Source organism: Phaseolus vulgaris, chromosome 7 (assembly GCF_051622355.1).
Source record: "Phaseolus vulgaris cultivar YP4 chromosome 7, ASM5162235v1, whole genome shotgun sequence".
Taxonomy (NCBI): domain Eukaryota; kingdom Viridiplantae; phylum Streptophyta; class Magnoliopsida; order Fabales; family Fabaceae; genus Phaseolus; species Phaseolus vulgaris.
This window is the reverse complement of record NC_143504.1, coordinates 9,851,978-9,866,227: the sequence shown is the minus strand read 5'-3', so window position 1 is coordinate 9,866,227 and position 14,250 is coordinate 9,851,978. Positions and strand designations below refer to the sequence as shown.

At 26.5% G+C, this 14,250-nt stretch overlaps 1 protein-coding gene across 1 annotated transcript; it reads right to left on the bottom strand.

Moving 5' to 3' along the window:
* Positions 1–7,330: 7,330 nt before the first annotated feature.
* Positions 7,331–8,239, bottom strand: LOC137828482 (glycine-rich protein). Its single transcript, XM_068635090.2, has one exon. It carries the CDS (start codon positions 7,997–7,999, stop codon positions 7,529–7,531), a length of 471 nt encoding a protein of 156 aa, XP_068491191.1. The 5' UTR covers positions 8,000–8,239; the 3' UTR covers positions 7,331–7,528.
* Between the last annotated feature and the right edge of the window lie 6,011 nt (positions 8,240–14,250).

Genomic DNA, 14,250 nt, shown 5'->3' with positions numbered 1-14,250 from the left:
TTAAACTATTATGATGTACTACACAAATTATTTAATAAATAAAAACACTCATTTTCTACCAAAAAGCATCACATAATCATTGAAATATTTAGTAGACTAAATTACCTACATGAACAAAGAAAAATACCATAAACTTGGCATTACATTTTATTGTCATTTTTATTTTAAATGACTAATTTATGTTAAAAAACCTAACTAATCACTTTTAATTTTCCTTTTGAATTAAATTTTTTATGTACAAAAGTCAAACATAATACTTTAGTTAAAGAAATCAAAAACAGTATCGTCAAACTAAAGACTTATTCATTTAATTATTACTTAATGTATTGATTAAATTTAGCATCTGGAGTTAGACTTTTTAAATAAAATTAAGATCAACCAAATGTGAATCACAAGTGGTGATTTTTAATGAATTTCAATTAAATGAAAAATACAAAATATAGTAGTCTATCAAATGAAAATTGTTTGGGACGAGAAGGATTATATGTTATTCGTATATAGGATTTTTACGAAAGATTTGAACGAAAGAAAAATTTAATTTAAATATATTTGGTCATTGTTGAGATATGAATTAAATCAATATTTAACATTTATAAAAAAAATCATCTAAATATTAAACCTTCTTTCATTAAAATATTAAAATTTAATTTATTTTTTTATTTTTATTGTTTAAAAAATGATATCAATGATTATAAATATATCTAAAATAAATAAATAAAAGAAAAATTTAAAAAAATTGAAAACTGGCAGGACAACTCTTCAACTTATCCTATAATAGAGTGGGTTATTACTTCTAGTCCACTAACCGGTCCTGTTATTGGCGAACCAATGACGGGTTGGATTAAAATGGGTCAGACTAACCCGTTTTACCATCCCTAATTAATAACATTTCAACCTTGATTTTGTTCATTTCATTACCTAAATATTAGTTGCTAAATTTTATCATTCTAAATTATTTGGTTCTATGTTTTTGAAGCATTTATTTATCATTCTCTATGGTTTTTTAAACATTATTTTTACATATTTAAATGATTTATGTAAACATTATATTTGAATCACTACATCTAAACCTTACACTACAAGAAAATCATTAAATAAAAACCAATTTTAAAGACAAAAAATAATTAGTTGCTATAGTGACTAAATTAGAAATCATTTTAGAGACTAAAAAAATTGTTAATTTCTAGAATAGTTTCTATTATTGATAAATAGTTTCTAAATTGGTATCTAATTAGTTACCAAGTTTTTTGCTACCAAATTTAGAATCTAAATAATTAGTAGTTAAAACTTTGGTAGCTAATTAGATACCAATTTAAAAACTATTTATCAATAATATAAACTAAATTAAAAACTAATTTTTTTTTATGTGTTACGAAACTTAATATTACATACAATAAATATATTTTTTTATTTTTTATTTAAAGAAGTGAAACAATTGTTCCTAAGAACTTCATTGGCATTTTAGTTCTTGAATGTTTATATGGATTCTAAGAACTTAACATAACAAATGCTGGACATTGTTTATTTTTTAATGTTGGTCCATGTGATATGGTAAAACCCAAAAATCCAAATGATGAATGTTCAAAGAATGTTATGGATTCAAGAACTTATTTGTATCATGCAAAGTTAATCTTTTTGAATGCATATCGTTGGATTAATTATTGATTATTTGGAAATTCAGGTGGAAAATAGTTTGGCTATAGAGAGGAACAATAGAGAAAAATAAAATATAAAGAATATGAGAATGAATATTTCTTTTGTTTTTTTATTGAGATTAAAATAGAGTGTCATAATATATACAAAATTAAAGAGAGAGTGTAAAATAAAGAGCGAATAAATACTAGAATCATAATAGACAAAACAAAAGTTAGACATATGCACAAAGAGGGATAACTAAGAATTAGAAAAAGAAAATGGATATTAACTTTGATATCTCGTAGGTTGGAAAACAAAATATTTATGAGACCCAACTTGAAACAAATATTTTTGAATGATTGAGGACTTAAAGTTTTGGTATCCTCCTGAAACATTCTATTTCTATTTGTTTCGTATCCTCCTGAAACATTAGATTTGTTGCAATGTATCTTGCTGAGTCATTGTCACATTGTAAAAGAGATGATTGTTTAATAGGAACTTTGAAATATTGAAAAAGATAAGTTAACAATTGATTTTCACATGTAAGAGTGATCATTGCTCTGTATTAAGTTTCACAGGGAATTCCCAACATACACACTAAAACTAGTCAATGACTGTTAAGAAAATTTTTGTTATTTTGCCGAGGTTTTAGAAATCTTTGGAACTTAAAGAAGATTAAAAAAAATGTGTTATTTTGGTAAATCTTTAAAATAAACCTTTGTTATGCTGAGGTTTTAGAATAAATTTTTTAAACTTAACGAAGGATACACAAATCTCCATTATTTTACTAGGATTTTAGAATAGACTTTTGCAACTTAATAAAGATTAAAAAATCATCTGATATTCGTGATGTTATATTAACTTTCATTAAATAAGTTAAAACTTTTTTTTTTCTTGTGGTGGGAGTTACATTATATCTTAATTGATGAATTGAAAATTTAATGACGTTGATATAAGTTATATACATATAATAATAAAACAACACTCATTTTAGTTATATGCTATTTTTAATGAGTTATTACATGTAAAACAAAATATTTATGTGTTAGAAATTATAATTATATTGGAAACATGCAAGGGATGAAAAGGGAGTTTTAATATCATTTTTTTATTTCTTACATATTTTAACTCCCCTTTGTGTTAATTTTTAATTTTTTCTATTTCTTTTCTTTTTCAAAAATATTTTGGGACAATGTCTTATGAATTTTTTTATTAATATGATAAATTTTATCTCTTAACTATTAAAATAATTAAAATTTTAAAAAATTATTAAAATTGATAAATCGTGTTACATTTTACTTAAAATTTAATTATTATAAAATCATGTCACCTTAATATATTTTATCCATTTTAATATTTTTTTAAAAATTTTATTTATTTTAATAATTAAGAAGCCATCATATTTGATATCAGTATTTGGAAGAACAAGTATCTTTCGTACTACTATTTGTAACCATTAGCTTCAAAGAAACATAAATGGCTGCTCCAATATAATCTTCATGCTTGAGAGAGACTCTAGTGACTGCAGATATTTATAGTGGACTTCTGTCTTACAATGTTTTGGATCATCACTCACCTCACCCATTCAAAAGTCTCTTTCAATCACAATGATGGCTTACTCCAAACAATTTTTTATTTTAAAATTAAAACTAAAACAAGTAAGAGTTAACATTTCATTCACTAAAAAAACTATTAAATAAAAGTTTATTTTAAATTAAAAGAATAATTAATTAATAACTAAATTATATATTATTTTAAAGATTAAAAAAATTATTAATATCTAAATTAATTTTTATTATTAATAAATAGTTTTTTAAATTAATATCTAAATACTAGGATTTTAAATATTTGAAATATAAATAATTAATAGTTAAAGGTGATAGTTAATTAAATATTAATTTTAGAATATAAATAATTAATAACTAAAACCTAAGCAATTAATTAGATATAATTTGAAAATTATTTATTAATAATATAAATTAATTTAAATATTAATATTTTTTAGTTTTTAAAATAATGTCTAATTTAGTTAATATAACAATTAATTATTATTATCTTTAAAATTTATTTTTATTTAATAATTTTTTAGATTAAAGTTTACTTTATAATTCAATTAAACTAAAATTGTGTCTTAAACTTAATAATGTTTTTTAAAGTACAACTAACAATATATAGCAACTAAATTACAGTTATATTTATCTGTCTATAAAATGGTTCTGGAGTAAGAAGTGATAAAATTTCAGCACTAATTGGTGATTAATTGTGTATTAGAGACTGATCTATAATTTTGACTGCTAAAATATATTTACAGCTCTTATTTCAGCCACAGGTCAAGTTTATATCCAGAACAATGAAAATTTTCAATAGCCGAATGATTTTTTTTTCAAGTAAATTATAATAATAATAATTTTTTTAAAATAATTTTTTTATCTTAATCATGATTATTATGCATCTTTTACAAGACACTTCAAATAACAATAATCATTTATAACCATTATTTATTATCGTATGAAAAAAATTATAATAATAATTTGAGATTTTTTTAAATTATGATATTTCAATTCTTTTAAAATTTCACACACAAATGTCTCTTTGTTCTTGTTTTATAAATATTACACTGTCCCTACTTATTTTATACATGTATTTTCTTAAAATAAGGAAAAAAGGTGTAAGTATAATTTAAAAAAAATCATGAAATCTCAATCTAACTTAATCTTATATTTTAAAGGATGTTGACAAAAATATTTTTCCGTCTATTAGCTAAAACATTTAAAAAAGTATTTTTAATAAAATAATTATTTATTATGACTTTTAACATGTTTAGTTAAACTTACTTTAAAAAAAACAGTTTTATGTTTTCTTAGAAACAACTTCAAGTTGCTTCTCAATAAAGATCACATGAGTAGAAGAGAGAAAACCACTTTTAATTAAAAAAAATCACATATATCATTTGTCGCCTAAATAAAATTATTTAGAAATAAATTACTTTAAACCATCACATATATTTTTAACTTAAACAAGTACATTTTCTCCACAAATACACAATCATCCATAATGCATCTTTCAAATAAAGATTAATGAAAATACTATTTTATTTCATTAAAGGAAACGAAATTATCTTCACTGAACCTACCTAAAAATAGGGTGTACTTGAGTAAATTTATGGTCCACCACAATAAATAAAAAATCTTATACTATAACTTGAGTTAGGTTTCTCTAATTGACATTTGATCAGATTGGATTGAATTAGGTCAATTCACTATTGCATCTTCACTATTTTTCTTTTATACTTTTAGAATTTGAAAAAAATAGATTATATTATTTAATCTAAAAACATGAACTTTAACAGCAAATTTAATTAAAAAAAATTACGAAAATAATTTAACGTAATTCAGTCGTCAACTACAACCTACATCTATGCGGACAACTATTATGTTTTCATTTTGTTTTGTTGCACACCAATTACAAGTACAATAATCTCTTTAAATATAAATTATAAATGTGACACAATTATTAAGCTCACTCACTAAATATGATGTCTAGTCGACCTAACCCAATTGGTCATGACTTCATATCCAACAAAATTAAGCGATGTCAGATCTTAAATCTATTTTGTGTAATCTATATTGTGTAATGTGAAATTAAGTTTCTACTATGTTCTACCTTAAATTTATGTATATTTTGTGAAGTTTTTATTAGGAATGTTAGTTTTTTTATATGATTTTTAAAAAAATATATATTTAAATTTTTTAATATTTTATATACGAGTTAAAACATCTGAAATACTAAATATATATTTATTTATTTATTTATTATTGATAAAAATACTTAATTTAAGTGTATATTGGTAACCATAAGAATTGAAAATGGGGATGATAACATAGATTTGTTTGGCAATAATTGAGTGGGGTGTTAGTGGAAAGATATGGCTAAAAATGATTGATGGTGATTTAACATTTAAAAATTGCAGTTTCTTGACTTAGTTATATATATGTTGAAAGTGATTGGCATGATAATAAGATGAATGATGCTTTGTTTTTGGGCCAAATGAAATTGTCTTTTTGTGGTATAAACGCCAAACCTATGTATCATCGTCACAGACACACTGGTTTCTGAAAAGCACTAGAATGAAGGAAAGGGACAACTTGTCAACAAAATTTGTCGTGAGGGACCTATAACTAATACCAGAACATCATTCTTTCACAAATTTATAGTTAACACTATAACTGGATTTATCTAAATCTATAACTTTTTTTAACGAAATTTTAATCAAACTATATATGGTACTTTTCGAAGAATCATTTGCCCTTATATTTGCTTTTTTGTAATAAAATATTATATTTAATAAAATAATCACTTTTCGAGTTGTGAGATGAATGTAAAAAAGAGAAAAGCTTTTCTTGTAAAAAAATAAATAATTGTAAAAAAAATAATTCCTCTTGTAAAAATTACTTTTAAAAAAATTTGTTATACAAGTGCATGTAAAAAATTAAAAGTTAAATATATATTTTGTTTATATAATAAAGATGAAATTGATTTTTTTTTCTAATTTAAATTTTAGAACTATTGATTACTTACCGTAAAGACCTATTTTAATCTTTTTTATTAATTAGAGATATAAAATTTGAATTATAAAAAAAAACTAATTAGTATCCAAAAGATATATATGTATCGTTTTTATTAACATATGAGTTTTGGTTTATTCTCCTATATTTTTATATTTTTTCAATAATAATATTTTTTTATGTGAAAGATGATTGTTATTATTTGAAGTGTCAGCTTAATTGAGATGTTAAGTTGCATAATACCTAACATGAAAGTTTTTATATAAAAAAAACTTTGAATTATAAACGAAAACTAATTTCCCAAAAAATACATAAACCAAAATTATATTTAATCCAAAAATTAACAAAGATAGTAGGTGAACTTTTTAAATGAGAAGATAGAAATTAACAAAGCATCATAATGCTGATAAGTTGGTTAATTTAGAATTTATTCATAGAGAATCTTTTCATTGCTATAATAGACTTTTATCTAGTCTTAGAATTCTTTACTAATAGATATATTCTACCTATGTATCGTTTTTGTTAACATATGAGTTTTGGTCTAGTCCTCCTATATATTTGTATTTTTTTTAATAATATTTTTTTATGTGATGACAAATGATTGTTGTTACTTGAAGTTTAACATAAAAGTTTTTTTTTAAAGCTGTCATAAATTTATTTTAATTAGATATTTTGTAGTCCTTGTAAAAACTCTCTTTATTTTTCTTTCATTATTTATTTAATCTATTTTTTCGTTTTCATTTTGTCCCATTATTACGAAACACAAGATTCACACAGTGGATAAATAAATAGATAAAATATTTTTACATTTTTTACTGTTTATAAAAGTGAGTGAAGCAATACTCGCTTAAGTTCAGTTTATCATGACAGCAACAATACCAAACCTGAAAGACATGGAAAAAGACAACAAATTCACAGAAGAAAAATAAAATAAAAAAATGAATTGGTGTTGTTGGGTTAATTAAATTGAACTAATTAAGTTGCAAACACAGTCTTTTTGAAGCCTCCTTCTGAACTGAAGTTATGTTATGAGTTATTGAACTCTGTAGCATGCATCGTGATCACTTCCACGTACGTTCATTCCTCTCTCAGATTATAAACAACAAAACATAACAAAATAAAAGATTATATAGAGTTTGAACAATTTATTTATCAAAAACTTGTGCATCTTCAAATTCTACTCTCACAAACTATCACACCATACTTTTTTTTCTTCATATAACGTGATTATAGATATAATCATGTTTAATATCACACTATCTCGACAAGGCATACATAGCTAGCTATATATGTATATATATATATATATAGCTCCATGTCAATACAATTTACCCATGGTTGTTTTTGCTCCTAGATGTTGATGGCATCCGATTATTATCACCACCACCATTTCCTCCGCCGTAGCCACCACCACCAGAGTTCCCTGAGCCACTTCCAGACCCATAACCGCCACCACGAGCACCACCACTGCCCGATCCATATCCGTACCCGGATCCAGACCCAGAGCCGGATCCATATCCATATCCAGAACCTCTAGCAAAACCAGTTGGAGACCGACCGGAGCCTGATCCAAACCCATAGCCGGTGGCGGGTCCGGAGCCCCATCCCCAGCTGTAGTCCCAGTTTGCACCATGGCCGGAACCAGTGGCCCCCGTGGGGGTTCCGGAGGACGGTGCACCGCCGCTTGGCATGTCGAAAAGGAGCTTCCTTCCGGCGGGTCCGGTTGCCGTTGCGGTGGAAGTGATGAAGAAGAAAAGAAAGAGAAGAAAGTGTTTGAGAATGTAAGTGTGGGGTGGCATAGTTGTGTGGTGATATTAGTTTGATTTGGTAGAGAAAAAAGTGAGGGTGTGTGATTCTTGTGAGTGCATTGTGCATGAAAGTGGCTTATATAATGGTTTGCAAGATGATGATCTTCAATGAGATATGAGTCACAAGACTCTCAACCCGTGATCTTCACTTAGTGCATTCTTCCACTTTTCCTTTTTATTTCCTTTCTATTTTTTATTCAAGTGATAACAACTTTTTCCTTTCATCTAAACATCTCAGTAATAATAATAATATAGTTGGAAAGAACAAACATGAGCAGATTTCCACCACCGACTTTCTGGTAATTGATGTGTCTAAAATACAAGTTATCATATATATATATATAGGAATACCTATAACATCTTTTTCAACATTTACACTCTCTATTCTGCTTCTGGTATGGTTTTTAGATAGCTACCAAAACCACCTTTCACCTTCTGTTTCAAAAGTTATGATCACATTTTGTTGAATTCGACCTAATGAAGTGAAAATTATCATTCGAATTATTTTTGTTGGCCACTTGGACAAACTTTTTATAGGCTTTTTCGTTTTGAAAATGTTGAGATAGGTTAAGCCATGGCTAACCTCTCCTGTGACATTCTTAAGTGAACCACATATGGTCGTGTTTGGTGGACCAGGTTAAGATGGGATCTTTGCCAAATCTCAATCAGTTCCAACTTTACTCTAACAAGTCATGCCATTTCAAACATGCCACCAATCATGCTGTCAATACAAATTTTTAAATCCTTTTTTTAACTTCATATGCCACATTATTTTTAATATCCCTCCATTCAAAAACAAATTACAAATTTCAAATGTTTATTTTACAATTTTAAGTTTAATATGATTAAACTAATACTATATTCTAAGTCGAGAACTTTCACTCTTATGTGAGAGTATATATTTATAGCAGATAATATTATGAGATAAAAAAATTAGAATAAACTTTAAATAACTTTGCTACCATCTTAAAAAATAAACTTTAAACATAACTCAACCTTAGAAGTTTACATTCACTTATATATTTATAAAAAATCATTTTATTGGTATAATCTACCTATGTGTATCGGTAAGGGCCGTAGGCCGATGTCATGTCTCGGTCTCCATCACTAGGTTGATCGAGATCGTGACCCACATCAATGGGTCGACAGATAACATAAATACAATTACGCTCAAGCAGGATTAATCAAGCTAATCCGTAGTTAAGAACTAGGTAATACATTCCTAAACGCGGTCCAACCCCCTAACCTGACCCAATAAGAAAAACCCATCAAATGTAATATAAATAACACACATTTCAAGATCCAGGTATGTCATCATCTATAATGCTCTAAGAACCGAGCGCCGAATCTCTTTCCTGACTTGAGCGTCGAAGTGTCATTTGCAGGTACCATCCGAGTTTGTCCTACGATAAGACCGAGAGGTGCAACAAATAGTGAAGAAGAAGGAGCTAGCAAGGAAAAAAGTTAGAGTGCCACACGACCCACCGACAGAGGAAGAAGAAGACTGATCTCAATAGTTCTTTGGACCACTCTTGTTCGAGAACACTATGTATCATTTTTGTTAACATGTGAGTTTTGGTCTAGTCCTCCATATTTTTTTTTCTTTTTTTTAATAATATTTTTTTTCATGAGATGATTACTTGAGGTATCAGCCTAACTGAGATGTCAAGTTGCATACCTAACATGAAAGTTTTTATAAAAAAACTCATTAAATTAAAAAAATATACATATAAATCCTAACTAAGATGTCAAGTTGCATAACTAACATGAAAGCTTTTATAAAAAAATCTCAATAAATTAAAAAGAAATGTAGATATGAATCCTCTTAGATTAAAAAAAGAAGTATTTTTGATCCATGAGTAAAGACATTGAAAAGATAAAAGGTGATTTGGAATTGTTGTGACCCATCATTTTTTTATATATACCTTAAAGGAGAGTGTTGGTTTCTTCCTTTATTTGTTTGTGAATTATTCTGATTTTGTGAGGTTGGGTTGGAGGGATGTTATCCTTTGAAATATAGGCGATGATGGCTACATTGAAGTGCTAAATATTTAGTTAGAGACAGTTTAGATTTGTTTGTGGGTGGAGTTGTGGGGATACCCTATATAGACGTGTTCAACCCACTACTACTCTCTCGTACTTTTTCTTTCTCTTTTCTTTTCTTCATAAATATCTGCCTCTGCTTACGCAACCATGCCCCAAAACTTATTTCCCTAATTCACTATTTTTCAACTTACATTATTTTCAGTCAATAATGTTTTAGAAGAAGATATTCAAATTTTCTGTGACCAATTTTTAGTAGACCTACACAATTACTATAATATTAACATTATTATTAACCACAGAGCCTGTCTGAATTATAGATTAATCTTAACTTATCTTATCCTTTTCAAATTAGGTTAAATATGTAACAAGATTAAGTAGAACAATGATTTATGAGATATTTCCATATCACATTATTTTTAAACGTTGATTTTACAAATTTATAAATAACTTGTTTATAGTTTTGACTTATATACTACGAAGCATGAACCAATTAGTACCATTAAAGGTTCTAATTATTTTAAGAATCAATGTCTTTTTTTTTTTTTTTACGTTTGACTCTCAACAAACGTTATACATTTGTCATTAAACAATATTTTTGCACTAATAATATATATATATATATATATATATATAATTTATTCAATTGTATTAGCATGATATATAATGTAAGGTTAATTTAAAAACTATTTGATATCTCAAAAATATACCTGTTAAATCGATGAATTTGAGAACTTTTATGAGTTTTTTTTATAAAATGTAGACCTAATTCTCATTGGTGTATGTTTTGTACACACATTGTGATGTTTTACTTTTTTAATATTTTTTAATTTGGTGAGTGAGTGCCTGTTGGTCACATGGAAGCATGTGAGCGACAAAGTTGGGCTACTTTTTCCATACAGGCCCACTTGAACAAGTTGATCCATGGTTTGACTTTTAGCTCTCGTTGGGCCCATTTCTAGTGCTAAGTGCAACAACTTACTTATGCCAGTTGCAAGATTCTTCAATCCACTCCCCAAGTGGACCCAGATGGAGACCAGGGCCCAAACCATGTGCACCAGTGTAGGATATTTTTTAAGGGGATGTTACTTCTAACGTCTTCACATTTTTTCACTACTTGCTGCTTTTAACAAATAATTCACATCAACTGTATTCAAAATAATTAATAAACATTGGTTATATCGTAGTAAAATATATTATATTAATACAAATTACTGTAATATAATTCATAATTATTATTTCTTAAAAATTTGGAAGATTCTTTACAAATATTTTAAAGAAATAAAAAAAAATAGTTTTTTTCATAAATTAATAGCATATTTTTTCTAATTTTCTGCCAAAACTATATCGTTTTAAAAAATATTTCTTCTCTGTTTTTTTACCTGTCTTCACTCTACCAAATAATTAAATATTCAATTTATTTATTTTTATATTTTTTTATTTCCATTTTTGATTTGTTTGTTGAAAATTAAACATATATAGTGTTGGATAGGATACAGAAGAGTGTTGTCGGTTATGATTGGTACATTTGTGGCACTTGCCCATGTCTCAGACATGTATATTTGTCTGTGGTTTGATTCCAGAAAAGGTTAAAGGTGGAATTAAAAAGAACAAAAACTGAATGATATTAAAATATCTCAAAAATTAGTCGTGGATTCATGATGAAATAATATTTAATTAGAAATAAAAAATACTATTATAATTGTCCAGTGTGAAAAGAAAAAAGTAATTGATGAACCCCATTTAATTTAGAAGAACTATAAGGAAGTAGCTTAAAGTTAGAGATTTTAATATCAAATATTGAAATTTATTAAGGATTGGTTGATATATTTATCACAAAGATTTAAAGTTAAAGTTGTCTATTTATAAATGAAATATAATTTAAAGATCGAATAAGACAAAATTATAGTTTAAAGTATGTATTTGCATTTTAGAACTTATTTGAAAATAAGTTAAAGGTCTCCAAAAATGTTATGGTAAATGGGAAGAGTACATACTCTTATTATTCTTAGTTTTTTAACAATTTCTTAGCCAAACCATCCTTACTTTTCATATTTCTTTCTTTCTTGAAAATGTCATTTTATGTTTTTTATTTACTTTCACTCTAGAAAATATTAAATAGGAGAAATAAAAATTAAACATTTATTTCTTTCATTTTATTTATTGTATTTTTTATTTTCTTATAAATCAAAATATTCTATTAGATGTACCTTGTGTACAATGTTTGTGAAAAGGTGAAGTGCAACTTTATTATTCTCTAAGTCCAAACACAATTTTGATCCAACATTATGATCCTCTTTACTTAATAGTCTTGTTACTTTGTGGCTGATTTTTCCTCATCATGGTTCAGACTACAACATTGCAATGAGCTTTGATGGTGATTTGAAGTAGGGTAGGCTCCAATAGATAGAAAATGCATGAACGGGTATAAAAAATTGAGTTTTCATTTATTTTAACCGTTGCTATAACGTTTTTTAGACCATTAATTATAAAATAAAAATTTCTTGAAAAAGATATTTATTGGAAAAATATCACTTTTAAATTTTAAATTGGAGTATCTCTTACATTAGTTTTATTATTTTTGATTTTTAGAAAACACACCATGAAAGTGATTTTAGTGTTTGACTTCGAAAAACTACTAAAACAACTTTATCAAAATATAGGTTTGACTACGTCCTCTTCAAATGATGTCAAACTTTGCAATATGACGTTATAACTTGGGGTTTGAATACAAAATTCGCTTATCTAAGGTAGTGTTTTCCAACTATCATCCAATCATAGTTATTGATTATAAGTACTCCAAAACACACTCAACTCATCTTCGGAAATGATCAATGGATCTTCTCATACAAATGCATACTTCAACATCTTGAAATTAGAGGTTGTTTCTTCCTACCTGACGAGAATATATGTGAATTTCATGTCAAAATTACAAACTCGAAAATGTTATGAGTTGGCCAATATTTCTTCCACAAAAATGAAAAGCATATACTCGTGGGACCTTGACACGAACATGATGTCATCTATGACCCGTGAACAATTCTAATAAACAACCAATGCACAATCATAAATAACAAAAACTCATACAACATTACTTAATTATTGAACTATTATTTTTCATTTTGGTACTTTAAAACATGGATAAAATTGACACCGTCAAAATACATAGACCAACGTTTATCGTTATTCATGGTCAACAATCTTTTAACACAAACAATCATATAAGTTTAATTACTACATCAAAACAACCATAAGTTTAGGTTTATGGTAAGCGATTTAAGTTTATGGTTAAGGTTAGGAGTTATGAATTAAATGCTGGATTTTATGTTAAGGCCAGGAATATGATTGGGGTTAATGTTTATGTTTATGATTTGGGTTAGGGTTAGGGTTAGGGTTAGAAATTGAGTTTGAGTTTATAATTTAGGTTAGAGATTGAGTTTAAGTTTATGATTTAAGGTAGGATTATGGTTGAGATTAAGGCTTACATTTACAAAATATAAATTTAAATAAAAAATTTATTTAATAAAAATACAAATCAATTACATATTACAAATAATTTTAAACATAACTTCAACCCACACAAACACATATTATAAATAATTTTAAACATAACCTCAATTCACATAAACATATTATAAATATACTGGCCCACAACAAAATATATTCTAAAAAAATTTAAATTTGATTTTAAAGTTTTTCATCTCCAAAGTCGTGAGTGCATTTAAATCATCTAAGTAATCAAAACACATATACTTAAAAAGATATCTCATACGACTATTATACATGCACTATAGAAATAAACACTATATTTCACAAAAAAATCACGACTTATTTGGTGTTGATGGATTGTTAAGAAGGTTTATGTGTAACCAAACAAATAGAACACAACAAGATCATAAGAGGTGCAACAGTTGACCACAATGACACAATACACGAGAACCTACAAAGTAAACCGAAACCGAAACAGATCCATAAATTGTAAGCATTGTGAAATTGAGAAAAGAAAATGTCACAACACGAAAACAAATAAATTTCATAAAATCAAACAACCAATATACAAATGTCCATAATCAATTACAGTAATACCAACATCTAGCCATTTAAAACACCCACATAACACACCCACATAACGATTATTGAATGTACATAATTAATTATCCCTAAAAAGAACTACTCATAAACTATTATGGAAACATGGT